Here is a 20995-nt window from a genome sequence, read left to right as displayed (position 1 = left end):
CCATGTCTCCCTGTTAGTTACAGTACGCACCATACACAATGTATCGTATAAACATAATTCTAATTTCAAGTCTCCCTTCACGTGCTTTCCAGTTACCACTTTTTCTTTCCTTTTTTTTTATCAATCCCTTTTAAAGTATGTACGGATTTAAGTGTTAAACTCGCAAAAGTTTTTTTATTTGGGTAACAAAACTAGCAAAAGTTGATCACTTTAAATTTGTCAAAGTTATATTTGCTTATAAAAAAAAATTACTACAATGTTCATTGGCTTCAATGTTAAACGTAGGCTTTGATGGCCGTGCAAATAAAATTATATTTGTAACTTTACACAAGCCTAATTACATGTTCTGCGCTTCCCTTCTCCGCTTTATTTATTTATTCATTTTTATGGTGGGGGAGGTATTTCCATTTCAACCACTGTTCCAGAGTGATCCCATAACAGGAAACAGACATCATGGTGCTCCCTTCTCCCACCAACACATCAAAACAGTTCAATAATGTCAATCAACAGCTTTCTAGTATAGCTTGGTCGACACCATCCATATTGACCTGCGAGCCTCTTCCCTCTGAAGGTGCCAGCACAAAGTGGATAACGTTCTTCACTTACTGGCCACGACAGTTCTTTTCTGATTTCTTCCTATTTCCATAAACCCCACCCTATTATGGGGCCAACTATGCACTCTTACAATATAACAGACACGATTGAAAAGAAGAGCATTCCTGCAGAATCACTTGGCGGGTGTTCGACAATGCGAGTGGTTTTGTTTTCTTAAACAAAAACAACTGCTGTGTCAGCAGAAACAATACACATCACCCCTCAACTACTAAACTCACATCTACACGGATATAAAGATTATAAAACCCAAAGTGGTTGTGGACTGTGGAGTTTAATATACAAACATGTATGCGTTATAAGAACTCCCCGTTCATCAAGTGCTGGGAGAAAATGTTCCTTTGGTCAAAAGATCAGTGTAAAATACAGGTCACCCAACAAAACTTTCTTCCTATTGTTACCCCTTGAGGTCTGGGCATCTACTGTCGCGAAATGGGAGGTGGTGTTGACTGCAATGGTGGCTGGCTATAAAACCCACCTTCTGATGTTTGAAAACTTTGATAAGGATTCTGATGAGAAGGATAGGAAGGTACACTTGTAACAGGGGCCCCAACCATTGGATAACCAGGCAAAGGTGGGGGTTGTTGTAAGGCTGTACCATAGCTGTAAGGTACACTCATCATTGGTCCAGCTGTCTGTATGAACTGAGCAGTTGGAGGCGGCAGGGGTGGTAGTGGTGGTGGCAGTGGTTGCTGCATGGTTATACCTGAATGTGAGATTGGTGAAGATGATGTGGGCAGCTGTTGATTTGGTGTCAATTGTGAGGTGGTTGCAACCTGGTTTTGTAGTTGTGATTCAGGATGTGGAAAACATGGCAGCTGTGGTTGAGGAGCTACAAAAGATTGACCATTGTCAACTTTAGGCTTCTTGTCTGGAGGATAATCACTGAGAGATTCACTTAACGAGCCGCTAATTACACCCTCTGATGCCAGAGAGGAAAGTACAAAAGTGAGCATCTGGGCTGAGGAAGTTGAAGCTGCAAGCTTTGCTGCCACAGCAGCTGCTGCAGATTTCCGCGACTCTTCATGGATGTTGACGGACTTGTCAGGAAAAGATCCCTGTTGTGTATACATGACTGGAGCTGATTGTTCTTTGTTCCCACCAACAATCGCATTATCTGGAGTGAAACTGGGAGGTCCCTCAGAGGTGTTCACTTCGTTCAACTTTTGCTCCACTAGCAACTTCTTGCTGTTGCAGTTAAGCAACTGTTGGCAGATGTTGCCAGCATGTTCTGACTGAGACCGAGCAACCTGAGAAATGTCAAGAGAAAAAAGAGTGTAACATTGACCATATAAAACACAAAGTTCATTATCATGCTAACCTCTGACCTGTTTTGATACAATCAACCTAGATGTGAAAAATGATAAATACAAGAATCCAGACAGACGGCCATCATGTGTCATTTTTAGGCCACTGACTGCAAATGGAATTCCATGTTAAATGTGTGCCAATAAGAGAATGACAATGAGTCATATTTGATGACAAATAAAAATGATATTTAGACAAACCAGGAGCTATCATCATACAATTATCCCCTTGTTAGCTAATCTGTTGATACAACAACAAATTGTAGTTACTTTCAAAGGAGAATGATTCAGAATCCACTTTAGGATAAGCTTCGATAAATAACACATATTTTCTTTTCACCCATCTACACAGATAACACGTTTTAGCAGTGGTTTAAAAGGCATGCCTGGATGCACAGGTGAGGTGCATCTCAAGGCCTGTGCCACACCATACCACAATGTGTCCATAATTTGTTACTTCCATCCAGTCATCAAACAATAACTATTCAGTTTGACATGCTGATTAGGAAGCCTTCTGCATATTGTCATTTTACCACCGGAAACCATCATCTACACAGATCATTTGTACATTGTAGTATCAATCAAACATATAACAACCCAACAAATGTTTCCTTTTATTTGGTTACCAACTCTTGATACATTTTAGGATGTGCAATAACTATGAGTAGGCACTATTATCATGTTTTCAATCGCCAACACATGCTTTAAGTGACAAACTAATTTTGTCATCTCCTTTGCACCCTAGTATCCCAACCATTTGATGTTGGTTATATAGATCATATTTCACCATTTCACACTATGAAGGGCCAAATCCCTTGCTAAATCACAACTGTGATACTAAAGTACAGAAGGCATGCTGACACAAGCATGGATATGGGAAATGGGAATGACTCCATTTCCTAAGATCCCAAACATGGATATGGCTATGGGTACCCCACTAAATACACTTGTACTCTTAATCTAGTTTTTGAAACTGTATCATTTCATAATACTTATGTCTTGTCAAATTTAATGAAAATTTTTAAAATATGCATATTTTATAGTATGATTTGCTAAAATATATCATTTTACATATTTTGAAACATTTATTGCTATGAAGTATTCTTTTAGAAGTATTGATAGTGTCTGGTGTTGTATCAGGTACATATTAGAAACGGGTGTGTTTTCTTTGTTTTTAACTGATTTTTTTTATTAATAAACCAAAAGGATATTATGTACACAATGCCTAGCATCCCTTTGTCTAGGCTGGATTTCTCCACCTATGCCATTTGGTTGCACATATTGAAGCCCAGAATAGTTGCTCCCTATTTACCCCTTGTTTAGTCAATGTATCTACTAAACCCTTTGCTCCCATTTGGACCCACTGAAAGGTGGCTTCTAATCCCTTCTGTGGTCTTCTTGTTCTCCTAATAACTTGTCTATGAATCCATAGAACCTGGTGTTGTTCAGCCATCCCACTACCACTTTTGAGTCCCTTTCAATCATACTCTTGAGGTTAAATGACTTTGTATCTCCATTCCTTGCTTACCAATATGTCTTAAACATATGTTTAGGCACTAGTAGTTCTTCTCTCTTGATTCATAGCATTCAGCATTCAAGTACGTGTTTCTAGTTGATGAGTATCTCTTTCCTTTGGGACTCTTGGGTCGAAGCGAGTAATTGCCGATCGACTTGTTCTGTGCCGTCAACAACATTTCTTTCTTGTTGGATAGTCTATTCTTTTGTTGGTGGTCAGCAAGCCTCACATGAAGGCAGCTATGGAGTTAAGAGCTTTGTCACTTGTATTTCTTTCTAGTTAGTGATTCCTTCTTTCGTAACATGTCTCTCTAGTACCATGTTTTCTTTCCTTTCTGACTCCACTGCTCTAGGCTGTTGCTAATACTTCTGCTTACCACAGACAACCAGTCCTGAGTAAAGTGCAAGTATATCCCATTATTATCTCTAAGAGATCTGGCCAACTCTTGGAGGTCCAGGATTGACAATTGAGCTTCCATCAAAATTCAGCTGTACGCACCCAATGTTTGGAGATGTCCAATGGATATAGGCAGTATCCCTAGTAGTATATGAATCAGTCACCATTAGGGGTGATCATTTGTACCCACCCCGGAAATTTCCAAGCTTGGGCCTAGGTTGTGTCTAGACCTGTTCATGGGCTGGGCTTCAGGCCTGACTTACACTGTGTCGGGCTTGGGTTTCGGGCTGGGCCCCATTCAAATTTTAGCAAAATCCAAGCCCGAGCCCGGCCCATAAACAGGTCTACTTGTGTCCAGGCACAAGCCACAAATATTTACATATAATACATATAGATAAATGTGTTATTTTTAAATTGTATATCATCATCATTATCTAAGCCTTGTCCCAACTGTATGGTGTTGACTACATGAATCCCATTTTTCCATTCCGTTCTGTTTAGTGCCATATACAATGGACACCTAAGCATTTCTTATTATTTCCACCCAAGTCCTATTTAGCCTGCACCTAGCTCTTCTAGCCCCTTCAAATTGTAATAAATCACTTTTTCTTATCAGGTATTCTATACACGTGAACAAACCATCTTAATCTACTTTCTCTCACTGTGTCATCCATCAGAGCTACTCCTAGGTTCCTTCCTATGACTTCAATCTACTTTTTCTTGATCATACGCCTTCTTAGCTCTGTTATTTCTATCAATCTCAATTAATTCTTCCTCTTTGTATTTGTACCTTGAGATGTGCCAAAGGAACTTACCTTTCCCCCTCGCCGTAGTCCTTTTTTTTTTATTTTGCCCTTTGAATATTTCTTTCTTCCCAAATAGTCCAGATGATTGCCATTCTTGTACATCTCCATAGTATTCTCCCTATTTTTCGAAACAACTTTAAGTGATTTAGGTTGAAGAGTTTGGTCGTGTCCATCATCAACCAAAAAGAGAGAACTCCAAATGCTAGAGACTAAACAAGATGGAAGTAGTAAGTGGTCTCTTCCAGTGCAACAAAGAGGACAAACATGAGAAGTAAGACACCAATTGGGTTGTCTCTTTTGAAGAGCACCACAAGTATTGATTTTTTCAAGAGAAACCTTCCAACAAAAAGTTTGCATCTTAGGGGCAAAGGTCTACTCCAAACTTCTTTCATTGGAAAAGAAGGGACTGAAACAGGGGGGGGGGGGGTGAAAGGATATAGAAAACTGAGGCATACATGGAAAATTCCCTAGATGAGTCCCTCAGGCCTCTTCTAAAGCCAAAAATCCCAACTAGTCCCTATTGAGGATATAACAAAGAATTTAGAAATAGGCTCTTTTTTTGTAGGAGAGAGAGAGAGAGTGAGTAGAGATTAGGGTGGTCTCGGTGTAGCATCCCCCATCAAAAGGTCTTCACAGAGAAATATCTCATTTCCATCACAAGCATCATATACACTATAGCTCAGGAAGGAAGGAAGAACACAGTGAATTACCTTCCAAGGGGAGGTCTGAAACAGGATTTTAGGCATGTATACCTGGGTATCATAGATTGCAAGTCCATAGATCTTTGCCCACTGCTTCAACCTTTGTCTCTTTTGGCTTCTTCTTAGATCTTTTAGAACCCTCTAACTTGCGAGCAATTACTCTTTCTTATTGTTGTATCTTCAATAACATGATTAAACAATCTTAGTATACTTAACCTAAGTTGCCATAAAGGTGTTCATTTCTAGTTGTCTCTTTTAGACTTCCTGACTATCCACTTCTTTATCTCCACTGAAGTAATTTTATGCAAGTATTGGTTTCTGATTACCAACACTCCACCTTGTACACTTAAATGAAACATTCCAAAGATCATGATGAGACTCTTTGTGATGCTATTCACTACATGCAGCTTGTAGTTGGTCTTGTCCATCACACATCCCATTATTGCCCACGTTATCCATGTTATAGCCAGTCCATGTCAGTGCCCTGACAAATAACACCTAGCCATTGCTGACCAAGATCATTTGCTATCTAAAGGGTACTGTGTCCAAGATTATTTTCTATCACACATCCCAATCCTGACTTGGACACAGTAGACATTCTATGCTCTAGATGGTATATTCCTGGGTGATTTCCTCATCTCTTGGGCATACAAGAAGTAACCTACTGTGTCCAAATCATTTGTAAAATTGAATGCCATAATCATAAGCCTACACTGATATTATTTAGGTGCAGGGTCTTTCAGGGCCTTGGGTCTTACCACTTTATACTGATAACTTTAGTGTGATTCAAATTACCTCCAACATGGTTTTACAAATGCAACAAACCTATCGAGGTAGATTGGCACTTTATTCAGAACCAATTTCTTGTTGATATAATCACTTTTCCTCGCATAGTCTTTGTCATTCAGGTTGCTGATATCTTCACCAAATCAGTTTGAGGTAAAGTATAGAAAGACAGTCATATATAGTAATCCTACATCCCTACTGTACTATGGTACAACAATCGCACTGTGATATTTGCTATCTTTCTTTTATTTTCATTGTTGGCTTGGAGGGGCATGTTTGTACATCAGAGCCTCCCTTAATAAAACGACTCTTGAATAAAGAAAATTTTATAAAATAGTTTAAGGCCATTTATGCTATATTGAGTGGAGTATCTGGCAGTCAAGAAACAACATCCAGAAAATGAGTGGCAAAAATGTGTACTGAGATAGGATCAGTAATGAAGTCATTCGAAGGAACCTAGGAGTAGCTCCAATTGGTGATAAAATGAGAGAGTAGTAGACTAAGAAGGCTTGGTCACATGCATAGAAGTCCAGTGACAGTACCTGTAAGAAGTGATCTGTAAAATCTGAAGGAGCTAGAAGGGCTAGGGATAGGCCAAAAAGGAAATGGAGTCAAAGTAAGAAGTGATTTAAGTGCTCATAATTTAATAATGGATATGGCATTAAATAAACAGAATGGTGAAATATGATTTATGTACCCAACCCCATATATTTAGGATAAGGCTTGGATGATGATGATGATGAAATGTTTTCAAAACTGATGTAACGGCTGGAATTGTTGAACCCCAACCCATTGACTTTGGGTTGTGGTTGGGTTTGCCCAATTTCTTCACTTCCTTTTGCTAAAATATTCATGTTTTTTTTATGACTAGCAGATTAAGGTTAACTTACCTTAGCACTATTATATGTACAAGGACCTAGCTATGGTGCTTTAAAAATATAGTACATATACTAGAAAATTTTTGCCTTTAAATTTAAAACCTGTTGAAATAATTTAGTTGTTGGTGTTAGGGTCTGTTTGGCTAGTTAAAGCGTTTTTTATTTCTATTTTTTTACTTCTGTTATGTCTGTTATTGTACTCACTTATAGCAGCGGCACAAGGGTCTTTTCCCTTGTTATTTCTGCCGCCCTATATATATTATAATAAAAGTTGGCGCCGCCAGTACTGTTACATTGCCAATCCCTTCTCTTCTCTTCTCCCTTCTCTCTTCTTCTTCTCTTCTCCCTTCTCTTCTTCTTCTCTTCTCTTCTCCCTTCTCTCTTCTTCTTCTCTTCTCTTCTCTTCCCCTTATTTCTGGCTGGCCACACTGTCACGATGGTATCAGAGCGGGAATACTGACTGAGAGAACAGATCGAACAGACTTCACTCTTCCAACTTGCTGAATCTGGGCGGAACAGAGATCTGAATCTTGACTGAGGAAAACAGATCTACAACTGGTACAGTCCTTCCTTTTTTCTCTTCCTTACCCTCCTTGGTCGTGTACCAAGTGAAAAAACCAAATGAATCTGGGCTGCTGAATGCTGTCAGATCTTTGTACCTCTGTTTTTTGGGATAGTGTGATCCTGTTCCTGTGTTAAGGCGACTGTAGGTCAAGCATGACCTGTTATCTCAATTATTTGGCTTGATTATAAGTGTTAAGGATCTCTCCTTCTGATTAATGTTCTTCGACATTCTGGAAGGCTGGTAGGTTGGGACTGTTAAACCGTACAGGTCTGAAATTTGCCGAATATTGCCTTTTTTTGTCCTGAAATTGGTACTATTTGTGCTCAGACTGTTTTCAAACCCAAGTGTGTGGGTGTGGACTGAGTGGAGCATTTTTTTTTTGTGGAGTAAGGAGGGGTCCTAAGTCCGGTGTTTGGGACTGATTGTCTGTTTTGACCATGTCGTTTGAGAATTCTGCTACTTCAGAGATTTCAGGGAGCCACAATGGAGTGAGTGGGGGAATGGATATGAGTTTCCCCATGGCTGTTATTCCCTTTGATGGTCTGAACTACCTTGAGTGGTCTAGGGGAATAAAACTCTACATCACTGCTAGGGGGAAAATAGGATACATCAATGGGAGAGTGAAGGAACCAAAGTATGGAAGTGCTGAATATGATAGGTGGAACCAAGAGAATAGTATGGTGATGTCTTGGCTCTTGGTTTCCATGCTGCCACAGGTAAGTAAGACTTTTATGTGGGCTGAAATTGCTTGTGAGATATGGGAACAAGCGAAATCCACCTATTCAGAGCAGAGACACTATGCCAAGATATATCAACTGCAAACTGAATCCTCTACTTGCAAGCAGGGGGAGAGGAGTCTCTCGATGTACTATTCTGATTTGACATCGATATGGAAAGAACTTGATCACTATTAGAATGTGAATTGGAAGTGTGATGAAGATGCAAAGGCGTATAAGTCACTTGTATCTCAGCAACGGGTCTTTGCCTTTCTCCTAGGGCTGAATCATTCATATGAGTCCATCAGGGTGCAAATCTTGGGTAGTAAAGACTTGCCATTAGTTCAGGAGGTGTATGCCTTAGTGCTGTCAAAAGAGTAGAAGAAGTGTGATGAATTGTGTAGAAGGGGAGTCAGTTGCCCTAGCTGTCCAGGGAAATTCAGATACAAATGTCGGATGTGTTTTTAAAAAAGGTGACTCTTAGAAAAAAACAGATGATAAGAGTAAACTTTGGTGCACTCACTGCCAGAAGACACGACACACGAGAGATACATGTTGGATCTCCATGGAAAACCTAAATGGGCACAAGATTTGGGTAAGAAGTCAACACCTGATCAGGGCAAGAAACCAAGCCGGCAGAATCAGAAAAAGTATAATTCAGCTAATATGGCGTCAACAGAGACTAGTCCTTTGGTAACTCAGGAGAGGCATCCCAGTTCTAACCTTAAGGAAGAAATTATCAACTCCTTTCGTGAACATTTGGAATTGTATGGTAGGACTCTCAGCCAGATAGATTTTGGTCCTACTCCCTCTACCTCTTTTGCATCTACATCAGGTAATGCTGCCACTACCTTCCATGTGTCATCTCATACCACTGATTCTCCTTGGGTTATTGACTTCGGAGCCTCAAACCACATGACCGGTAAGTCAAATTTATTTCAGACATATAACCTTCTCTCTGGGAGAGATAAGGTGAGACTAGCTGATGGTTCTTTTTCTACCATAGCTGGCCGAGGTACCATACCTCTCCCACTTGGCCTTATCCTTCCTAATGTACTGCATGTTCCAAAATTACCTATTAATTTGCTGTCCATTAGTAGTATAACTCACTCCTTGAACTGTTCAGTCACTTTTTTCCGTCTTCATGTGTGTTTCAGGATTTGGCCTCGGGGAAGACAATTAGTAGAGGAAGCATGGTGGATGGCCTCTACGTGTTGGAGAATAAAGCTGGTCTTGTGGCTATAGAGTCCATGAGTTTGTCAAGTGAGAGTCAAGCCTATTTATGGCATAGTTGTCTAGGTCATCTTTCTTTTGAGTCATTAAAAGTTATGTTTCCAAAGTTGTTTGAGTCCTTGTCAGTGAGTCAGTTACAGTGTCAAACATGTCAATTGAGTAAACATTGTAGAAGTTCTTTACCTTTGTGAAATAAAAGATCTGAATTTCCATTTCATATTGTTTATTCTGATGTTTGGGGCTCTATTACTCTACCCACTGAGGCTGGATATAAGTACTTCATTACCTTGATTGATGATTATTCTAGATACACCTGGATTTACCCTATGCAATCTCGAGATGAAGTGCCGAAAATTGTGAAAGACTTTCAACGCATGGTGTTCACTCAGTTCCAAACGGAAATCCATATCTTCCAGTCGGACAATGCGAAGGAATACTTCCATAGTGATCTCACGGAGTTTTTTGCTTCGAGTGGGTCACTTCAGCGAAGCTCTTGTGCCAGGACACCCCAACAAAATGGTGTTGTTGAACGAAAGAACCGTCACCTTCTTGAAGTAGTTCGTGGCTTATTAATTCATATGAATGTGCCAAAACGTTTTTGGATGGATGCAGTCTTGTGTGCTACATACATCATCAACCGCATGCCCTCTCGGTTACTAGAGTATAAGGCCCCACATCAGCTTTTGTTTCCTACAGCTCCGTTGTCCACCATTCCGATGCGTGTTTTTGGGTGTCGTTGCTTTGTCCATAACCTGTTCCCTACTCGAGGTAAGCTTGATCCTCGGGCTATTCCCTGTGTTTTTCTTGGTTACCCTTTATCTCAAAAGGGGTATCGTTGCTATGATCCTACCTCTCGCAAGTACTATGTCTCCATTGATGTATCCTTCTTTGAGAATCAACATTTTTTCTCGATTTCTCCTCAGGGGGATAGTAGGGTGGAGGAGAAACAGACGACTCAAACTCAACTACCTCCTTTACCCGATCCTCCTCCATTCCGGGTTTTTCATCATCGCCATAAAAGCCAGCAGAGTTCAAGAGCCGTGGAACTTGACACTATGCAACCAACATCATCGGATTCACCAGAGGCAGATCCGTCTCATCAGCCAGGTACACTTGCTTCTATTGATATGTCTGTTCCTTTAAATGTTGATTCACCTGTCATCAATGATCTTGATATTCCTATTGCTAAGAGAAAGGGTGTTATGTCTTGTACCACTAATCATCCTATCTCTAATTTTGTGTCCTATGATCATGTTTCACCTTCATTCCGTGCATTCCTCTCTTCTGTGGACAGTGTCCCCGTTCCTAAGAATGTGGCAGAAGCTTTGTCTAAACCTGAATGGACAGATGCAATGCAGGAAGAAATTGATGCTTTACACAAAAATGGCACTTGGGAGTTGGTGGACCTTCTTGAAGGGAAGGAATCAGTGGGTTGCAAGTGGGTGTTCACAGTGAAACACAAGGCTGATGGAACTGTTGAAAGGTACAATGCTAGACTGGTAGCAAGAGGCTTTACACAGGTATATGAAGTGGACTATGCAGAGACTTTTGCTCCAGTAGCCAAGATGAACTCTATTAGGATCCTTCTTTCATTGGCAGCAAATCTTGACTGGGAACTGTGCCAAAGGATTCTGTGGAAGAGGAAGAGGAAGTATATGGGTTAAAACATCTGGGAGACCATGTACACTTGGAAGAGGAAGTGTACATGACCCAACCTCCAGGATTCTGTGCCAAAGGCAGTGAAAAAAAGGTGTGCAGGTTAAAAAAATCTTTATATGGGTTAAAACAATCACCTCGGGCTTGATTTAGTAAGTTCCATTTAGCAGTTCAACAGATGGGGTTCAAACAATGCCAGTCAAATCACACTCTATTTGTGAAAAAAGGTGAAGGGAAAATTGCAGCTCTAATTGTGTATGTGGATGACATAGTGATCACAGAAGATTGGGAGGCTGAAATACGGAGACTAAAAAAATTCTTAGCCACTCAATTTGAGGTGAAAGATCTAGGCCCCTTACGTTATTTCCTTGGAATTGAAGTTGTCCACTCTCACATGGGCATCTTTATTTCCCAATGGAAATATGTACTAGATCTACTAGAAGATACAGACAAGTTGGGGGTAAAACCAATTGACTCACCATCATCTGGGAGACAGTCAGGGAGAGTTTTTGAAAGATGTGAAGAAGTTCAGAGACTCGTAGGGAGACTTTTGTATTTGTCTATGACCAGGCCTGATATTGCTTATGCAGTGGGTGTCCTTAGTCAGTTCATGCACAATCCTAAGACAACTCACTTTGAAGTTGCAGAGAGGATCCTGAGATACCTCAAGAAGTTTCCCGGAGCTGGTTTGTTGTTCCAGAAACATGGTCACTTAAAGGTGGAAGTATATACTGATGCAGATTGGGCAGGAGCAGTCAATGACCGAAAGTCCAGCAGTGGGTATTGTGCCTTTGTAGGAGGGAACCTGGTCACATGGAGAAGTAAAAAACAAAGTGTGGTGGCTAGATCTAGTGCTGAAGCAGAGTATAGAGCGATGTCTCATGGGGTTTCTGAAATCATGTGGATAAGAAATCTGTTAGGTGAACTGGGTTTTGCAGTGAGCAATCCTATGTCATTCTACTGTGACAATAAAGTTGCCATCAATATTGCTGCTAATCCAGTCTTGCATGATAGGACGAAACACATTGAAGTGGACAAGCATTTTATTAGAGAGAAACTTGTAAATGGAGAAGTGTGTAGTCCATATGTCAGCTCAGAAGAACAACTTGCAGATATCTTCACCAAAGGTCTTCATCATGTGCGGCACAAAGATTTGTGTGACAAGTTGGGCATGATTGACATCTATGCTCCAACTTGAGGGGGAGTGTTGAAATAATTTAGTTGTGGTGTTAGGGTCTGTTTGGCTAGTTAAAGCATTTTTTATTTCTATTTTTTTACTTCTGTTATGTCTGTTATTGTACTCACTTATAGCAGGGGCACAAGGGTCTTTTCCCTTGTTATTTCTGCTGCCCTATATATATTATAATAAAAGCTGGCACCGCCAGTACTGTTACATTGCCAATCCCTTCTCTTCTCTTCTCCCTTCTCTCTTCTTCTCTTCTCTTCTCTTCTCTTCCTCTTATTTCTGGCCGGCCACACTGTCAAGAAAACCGTTGATACGCATTCATGGATGCTGTAGAAGAAGCTGGATCGAATCAGCTTATTCCAACTTCTTTTACAGGTGCAAAGTTGAACACACTTATACAGGCACATGCATGCATTCCTTCCATCCATCCATATATACATAAATGCCACAAGAGTACTTTAGTCCTTTTGTGTTATTTTTATTTTAGTTGCCCTAAGCTGGCACCGCCAGCCTGACTTTTTGGCTCTCTTCTTCTCTTCTCTGAGTTCTCTCCTCTCTTCCTTCCTCCCTCTCTCTCTTCATTCTCCTCTTCAATAATATGGTATCAGAGCAGGATGGTGAGCTCTAGGATTGTTTCCTCTGATTGTGGTCTCTGTTCTCTTTTCCTAGACTGAGAATGGAATGAACAACCTTCGCTCAGATCTGAAAACTCCATGCCTGCTTTTCTCTTCTTCTATCTTAGCTAAGGCATCAAGAATCAATACCGGAAATCTGTGGATGGTTGGTCTGAAGAGATTAAAGAGGTATGTACCTTTGTTTTTATTAAACATTACAACTTTTTGGATTGGAGACCTACAAAATCATACTTGGACTGAACAGGGACAAACTCTGTACCACTTGTAACCTTAGTTCTTGGTAGTAAAACCAAGAACAGTCCAGTTTTTGTATTGACCGAATGGTGTAGGGGAGTTCAAACTCCTTTGTGGATCAAAAGATCCAAAACCGTAGAAAGTTTGAACCTCTGTAGGTCATGAGTGACTTGGTTCTGTCAGCAAATTGCTGCAGTAATTAATTGCTGATGTTTGGGTGGCTTGTGTTAGCCTAAGAGTGGTCTGTATGACCTGTATATGTAGTGTAGCAGCAGCAGCATTGTCTGGATGTGTGCTTTGCATGTACCCAAGTTCATAGGGAGTGGTTGTCTAAACCTGCTGTAGTTCCTATTACCTATTTCCTATGTGGACTGAAGTAACAAATTACTGTCCTCTCTGAAGTTGTTATTTATGGCTGCTGAGGACACTACAACATCAGGAACTACATCTAATCAGGGTGGACTGAGCAGTGGTCATGATCAGTGTTTTAAAAGCGCAAGGGTCAATTTGTGCCTGAGGCGCAAGGTGTGCGCCTTTTTAAGCAAGGCGCAAAATTACAAAAAAAGGCTAAAAAAAAAGTCAGAAAATTCAAAAAAAATGCAAAAAATTCAAAAAATATTAAACATAATGTTAATAACAAATATAAACTTAAATTTTAAAATAAATGTTTTAGAAAACCTATTATCTAAAATTAAAATACATAAACATAACATTTAAAGCGTATTCAAATGAAAAATTAAAAATAAAAGCAAACATATAAAGCATTTTCAAGCATGTAAAACCCACAATCTCTTTTTTTCCTTAATTGCATTGCTTCAAGTAGCTAATGTGATGTAAAACATATTGCATTCTTGATTCTATGAGTCGCCTTTGTACCACGCCCCTCGAGGCAAGCCCGAACAAGTCTATGTTAGGGTCTGAAATTCTTATTTCTCACATAAAAAATAATGATTTTATAAATTTCATTGCCTTTTAAGAAGATATTTTATTGCAATGAATGAATGAACAACATTAGCAAATGGAGGGTTCTCAGAGCTTCGGTGAGTGAGCAAAATTTTAAAAAGGCTCATGCCTGGGCTGAGGCGCAAGGCGCATCAGGTGCACGCCTAGGTGCACCAGGTGTGCGCCTTTTGAAAGGGGTGTGCCTAGGACCTGGGCAAGAAGCATACCCCAAAATGCGCCTCGCCTGGGCACACCTGAGGCATGCCTTCCAAAACACTGGTCATGATATCTAAAATTTTCCCATGACTATTACTCCCTTAGGTGGTCGAAATTACTTGGCATGGTCTAAGGAGATGCGAATGTATATTACTCATGGTTCAAAGTATCGATACGATACGCCCCGTATCGGACGTATCGTATTGTATCTTTTACAAACGATACGGTTCGAAACACTTGTTTCTAGGTGTTTCGGACCCCCATTTTTTTTAATAATAAAGACAACCTAAATCTTTCCAAAAAACCAAAGTTTGAAAAAAAACTAAAAAAAATAAGTGTTTCAGCCATTTCTAAGTACCGATACGATACGGCCGAAACTCGTATGGTATTGATACTTTGAACCTTGATATTATTGCCAGAGGCAAGGTAAGGTATATCAATGGGAAGATAAAGGAACCAAGGAAGGTACCACTAAATATGATAAGTGGGATCAAGAGAACTGTATGATCATGTTGTGGCTTCTGGCTAGGGGTGTAAACGGATAGAATTCGAATCAGATCAGGCAATATTTGAATTCAAATCCGACTAGAAAATCTGATACCCGAATTCGACTCGATATTTGACAGATATTGAAAATTAATATCTGAATTCGAATCCGATTAAATATTCAAATATCCGATTCGATTCGAATTCGATTAATTAATTATTTTAGATAATTAATAAATATATAAATAAATATTTTATTGGCATAAAGTATAAAAATATATAAATTATTTATATAACTTAATTATTATATATAAATTATATAAAATATTTTATATATTATATATAAGAATAAAGAATCGGTCGGATTCGGGTATTTATCGAATCGAATCAGGTCATATCCGAATTTGAATCCGATTAACAATTCGGTATGAATAGGATATCTGAATTCGACCGGTTATAATATTTGAATTATCCGAATTCGATTCGACTATGTCGAATATCAAATTCGAAATCGGATTTTCGAATACCCTTGACACCCCTACTTCTAGCATCAATGCTACTTTCTATTAAGTAGAACTTTATGTGGGCAGAGATAGCTAGAGAAATATGGGAATAGACAAAGGCAACATATTTTGAACAGAGACTAATGGTAGGATTTATCAGTTACAAGCAGAATCTTCCACATGTAAGCAGGGGGAAAGGAGTTTATCTTCCTATTATTCAGCCCTTACTTCAGTCTAGAAGGAGCTGAATCATTACCAAAGCATTGAGTGGAAGAGTGACAAAGATGCTAAAGCCTACAAACAGCTGGTTTCTCAGCAGCAAGTCTTTGCTTTCTTGTTAGGCCTTAATCCACATGCATGAACCCACTAGAGTTTAAATTTTGGACAGCAAGGATCACCCTTCTATTCGAGAGGTATATGCTTTAGTCCAGTCCGAGGAGAGAAGGAGGTCTGCTATGAATGCTCCTTCGGGAGAGATTGTTGCCTTGGTAGTAAGAGGAGAGAAGGAGGTCTTCTTCTCTTCTTTGCAGAAACTTCTTTTCTCTTTCTATCACAGGTTTCAAATCAGATTGCAGTTTTGCACTTTCTACTTGGTATCGAAGAAAGACTAGGGTTTCTTGGAGTTTCCTCTATGCAGTCCTAGATTGGCCGACTGCACGAGGAGATAAAGGGCTGATCGATATACTTCAGACTGCCCAGTTATTGGATTTTTTGGTGGGTTTCAATCATTAAGAGGGTGATCTGTATTTTGGCATCAAAATCAGGAAGAACTGGAATGCGGGGAAGAGTCCTAGTTAAGTTGGACTCTTCATTTTTGACCTGATATTGGGTGATCAGACTTTTCTAGGCTTCTCTAGGTTTTCTATAGGGGCGGTTCAGTTTCTAGCAGTTTCTGAGCCCTCTGGAGAGATCGGTTCACTATTCTCTTTGGTGGGAGAAGGTGGGAGGAGAGAGATTTCTCTTTAGGTAGGTTTTTCTTCCTCCGAGAGCCCTTCTACCCTTGTTTGTGAGATCAATTTGTTTTTGGAAGCTTTCTACCTCAATATTTCTTGTTTTTGACCTGATTGAAGTCAAAATGGAGGGTTGGGGTACTGAGCAGAAGTCCACCGGTGACCTAGGTCTAGGTGGAGGAAGTATCAATGACTCTTTTGGGTCTGGGATTATTACCATAGTAAAATTGGATGGTAAAAATTATTCAGAATGGCTACAATCAGCTAAGATGGCTATTGTTGCTTGTGGGAAATTGGGGTACATCATTGGGGAGGAGAAGAAACCTGAAACAGATTCCTCTCGGTGGGTATAGGAGAATTACATGGTGATGACCTGGCTGTACAATTCTATGTTACCCCATATAAGCAAGAACTTTTTATGAGCTAACACAACCAAGGATATTTGGGATGGAGTGACAAAGTAGCAAAGTCTGTTGCAGTTTATGGTAGGAGATAGATCACTTGGAGACTATGATTTGGGAGAGTAGCAAAGATGCAACCACTTATCAAAAGCTGGTAGAGAAGAATAAAGTGTTTGAGTTTCTAGTAGGATTCAACCCAGAGCATGACATTGCATGACAACATATTCTTTCCTGGGATAAGGGTGGTAGTGATGATGAGAAACCTAGAGAGGAGAGTAGGAGGAATGTGATGATGAGAAACCTAAGCCTTGATAAATCGGCTATGGTTAACACAGTGAAACTTAAGCCGAGTGGAGATAAGGGTGGTAGTGAGCCTAGGAAGGAGGACAAAAAGGACTTGATCTGTGATTACTGTAAGAAACCTAACCATATTAGAGGTACCCACCGGAAGCTCTACCCACACCTTATACCAAGTCAGCTCAAAAACAAGAAGGGGAATGTTAATATGGCAGTGACTGGTGATTTATCAAGAGTTAGGAACACCTACTTCAACTTTTCTAGAGTCTATTGTAGCGGCTGCAGTTAGGGTCGAATTAGAGAGATATGGACAGTTTTTGAGTCAGAAAGATACAACCAGTTTCGACTCATCTTTGGGTAGACAGCAAGGTGCAAGAGGATCAGGAGGTAGTCATTCTACTTCATTTGCATATACAGGTAGTTCACATGCCACTACAAATTATGCCTCCACTACAAGCCCTAGATTATAGACTCAGGAGCCTCAGAACACATGACCAATATTTCCACCATTTTCTCCTCATACCACCTCTGCTCTATTAAGACAAAGTTTCCACAATTGATGGATCCCATGTTCCCATTGCTGGGAAGGGGTGTATCAAGATAACTGATACAATTATCCTACCATCTGTACTCTATGTTCCTAGACTGAGCACTAACCTTTTATCTATTAGTGGTTTGACAAAGAATTTGAATTATCAAAGAGGATATTGAGAGTGGTCGTGAAGTGAAGTGAATTGAATCTATCTTCATGATGTGATTCCCGGTCATCATGTCAACAGGGATAGTGAGTCAAAGTCAATGGGTCAAATTATGCTTTGGCATAATCAGTTAGGGCATTTTGTTTTTTGCTTCTTTGTGTTTTTTGTTTCCAAAGTTGTTTGAATTAGTTAGGTTGTCCAATTTAGAGTATGGGGGTTGTCAACTAGGAAAACATTGTAGATATTCTTTTAAAGCAAGCAATAAAAGATGCTCTTCAATTTTTGACATTGTCCATACTGATATGTGAGGACCATATCATATTCCTTCTATGGGTGGTTACCGTTGTTTTCTCCTATTTGTGGATGATTATTCTCGGTACTCTTGGATATACTTGATGAGATCCCATGATCAGTACCTTCTTTGGTACAATAATTCCATCAAATGGTGTTAATGTAGTTTAGAGTATGAGCGAAGGTGTTTAGAGAAAATAATGTCAGGGAATACTTTGAGAAAAATTTAGCATCATACTTATTGGAGCATGGAGTAGCCCATCATAGCAGTAGTACATATACTCCAGAACAGAATAGTGTAATAGAATGGTGAGCTCTACAGTCTTCTTGATTAATCAGGTACCCTCTTGTGTTCTTGGATACACTACTCCATTTAGCCTTCTTTTTCCCAAGGGGGAAATGTTCCATGTTCCTTTAAGGGTATTTGGATGTGTATGTTTTGCCCACATTCTTGGTCCTCACCACTCAAAGCTAGACCTTAAGGCAGAAAGGTGTGTTTTCCTTGGGTATGCAGGAAACCAGAAGGGGTACTCTTATTATGATCCGATTTCAAAGAGTCTGGATGTCACTTTCTTTAAGTCAACACCCTTTTTCATAGGCAGTTCTTCTCAAGGGGAGTGTTTTGGGGAAGGAAGTGAGCAATCTATACCACTTCCCGTTCTAGCTCCTTTGTCCACTCAAGTGTTTGACCCATCTGCTCCACCCACTTTGCTAGCTCCACTAGGTCCAGATACAGCTCCTTTGTCCACTCCAGTGTTTGACCCACCTGCTCCACCCACTTTGCCAACTCCACTGTGTTGTGCCTCTTAGTTTTTTACACGACAACACCTATGACAACACAAGGAGGTTGATTCCACAGCAAGGGAACCCATGCCACTCCTTATCGATTCATCGGAGATTCCAGGTTCTATTAACACATGCCCAGGTATGCTTCTTGCTCCCTCTAATGGTCCAGTTCTTGTTGATACTAACACCCCTGTTCTTAACACTATTGTAGATGACCTAGACCTCCCTATTTCACTCTGGAAGGGGAAAAGGAAGCGTACAACTCATTGCATCTCACATCACCTTTCCTACAGTAGGTAATCTCCCTCCTACCGGGCATTACTTTCCTCCCTTGACTCGATGTCTATACCTAAGAGTGTTAGTGAGGCTCTCTCCAAACCTAAGTGGAAGATAGTTATGCAAGAAGAAATGAAAGCATTGATTAAAAATCAGACATGGGAGATTGTAGATTTACCTGATGGCAAGGAGACAGTTGGATGTAGATGGGTTTATACAATGAAGTACAGGGTTAATGGAAGCATAGAAAGGTATAAGACGAGGCTGATTGCAAAAGGGTACACTCAAACTTTACTTAGAAACTTTTGCACTGAAGACCAAGATGAGTTCAGTTTTGATCCTTTTATCTCTAGCAGCTACCTACTCTTGGCCTCTCTTCCAACTTGATGTGAAAAATGCTTTTCTTAACAGAGACTTGCAGGAAGAGGTGTACATGGACGTTCCAGTTGGTTTTTATAGTGATGTAGCCAAAGGAAAGTTATGTATATTAAAGAAATCTTTATATGGTTTAAAGCAATCACCCAGAGCTTGGTTTGACAAGCTTAGGAGTGCATTGATTGAAATTGGCTATACTCAAACTCAATCTGATCATACTCTATTTGTAAAGAGAACGGGATCATTAGTGTCAATGTTGATAGTGTATGTGGATGATATTGTAGTCACGGGAAATGGCCTAAGTGAGATTGATACCTTGAAAATAAACCTATACTAGGAGTTTGAGATTAAGGACCTTGGGGAGCTAAAGTATTTTTTTGGGCATTAAGGTGGCAAGGTCCAAGCATGGGATCTTCATTTCATAGAGGATATGTTTTGGACCTACTACAGGAGACAAGAAAACTTGTGGCAAGGCCAGCTGATACACCTATTGATTAAAACCACAGGATGAATGCTTCAGATGGTGAGCTAGTGAAGGTTGTTGGAAGGTATTAGAGATTGGTGGGCCGGTTGTTATACTTATGTATGACACGACTAGATCTCTTATGCAATTAGTGTGGTAAGTCAGTATATGCATGCCCCACGAGTTCAACACTGGGAAGCTATTGATAGGATACTTGCCTATTTAAAGGGACAACTAGGTAGAGGCATAATGTTTGCTGACCATGGACATTTGAAGTTAGAAGATTAGACAGATGTTGATTGGGCAGATAACATGAGATCTACATCAGGAGTTTGCACTCTTGTTGAAGGTAATCTGGTTTCATGGAAGAGTAAGAAACAGTCAGTTGTAACAAGGTCAAGTGCAGAAGCTGAATACAGAGCTATGGCACATGGTGATAGTCATAGAAGAACCTATGATGTTATATTGTGATAATCAAACAACAATTAACATTGCCCATAACCTAGTTCAGTATGGGACTATGTTGTAGTGTGCCATGTATGTCAATATAATAAATACAATAGCCAGGCCCCTGCAGGACTCTTGCAACTTCTACCCATACCAAACAAAGTCTAGGAGGAGATTACCATAGATTTTATCACCGACCTCCCTACTTCTTATGGTAAGTCAATCATCCTAGTAGTTGTTGGTTGGTTCACAAAGTATGCCCATATCTCTGTCCTCTCCCATTCCTACACATCATCCCAAGTGGGACGGATTTTCATCCAAGATGTTGCCAAGCTCCAAAGCACCCTGATGTCCATTGTAACAAATTTGAACCCTACTTTTATGAGTAGATTTTGAAAGGACTACTTCAAGGCTCAAGGAACTGAACTGCATTATTCAACCAGCTACCATCCACAGACGGACGGCCAAACTGAGGTGGTGACCAGGTCCCTGGAGACTTACCTCCATTGCTTCGTCGGTGACAGACCTAAGCAATGGACTAAATGGCTCCTGTGGGTAGAGCTTTGGTAATAACACTTCCTTTCACGCCCTGGCTGGTAATGACACCCTTCAAAGCACTATACAGGAGGGAACCCCC

General features: G+C 40.1%; 1 protein-coding gene across 1 annotated transcript in view; it reads right to left on the bottom strand.

The window, feature by feature from the left end:
- Positions 1 to 701: 701 nt before the first annotated feature.
- Positions 702 to 20995, bottom strand: part of LOC104593264 (ENTH/VHS family protein) — a 67418-nt gene continuing 47124 nt past the window's right edge. The window contains exon 8 of the mRNA XM_019197028.1: positions 702 to 1862. Within this exon, the coding sequence (XP_019052573.1) occupies positions 1032 to 1862 (831 nt within the window). The 3' untranslated portion in view covers positions 702 to 1031. The remainder of the gene's footprint in view (positions 1863 to 20995) is intronic.

Source organism: Nelumbo nucifera, chromosome 3 (genome assembly GCF_055504915.1).
Source record: "Nelumbo nucifera cultivar China Antique chromosome 3, China Antique-T2T, whole genome shotgun sequence".
In the NCBI taxonomy this organism is placed as follows: domain Eukaryota; kingdom Viridiplantae; phylum Streptophyta; class Magnoliopsida; order Proteales; family Nelumbonaceae; genus Nelumbo; species Nelumbo nucifera.
The sequence above is the reverse complement of the archived record's forward strand: the minus strand, read 5'-3'. Positions and strand labels throughout refer to the sequence as shown.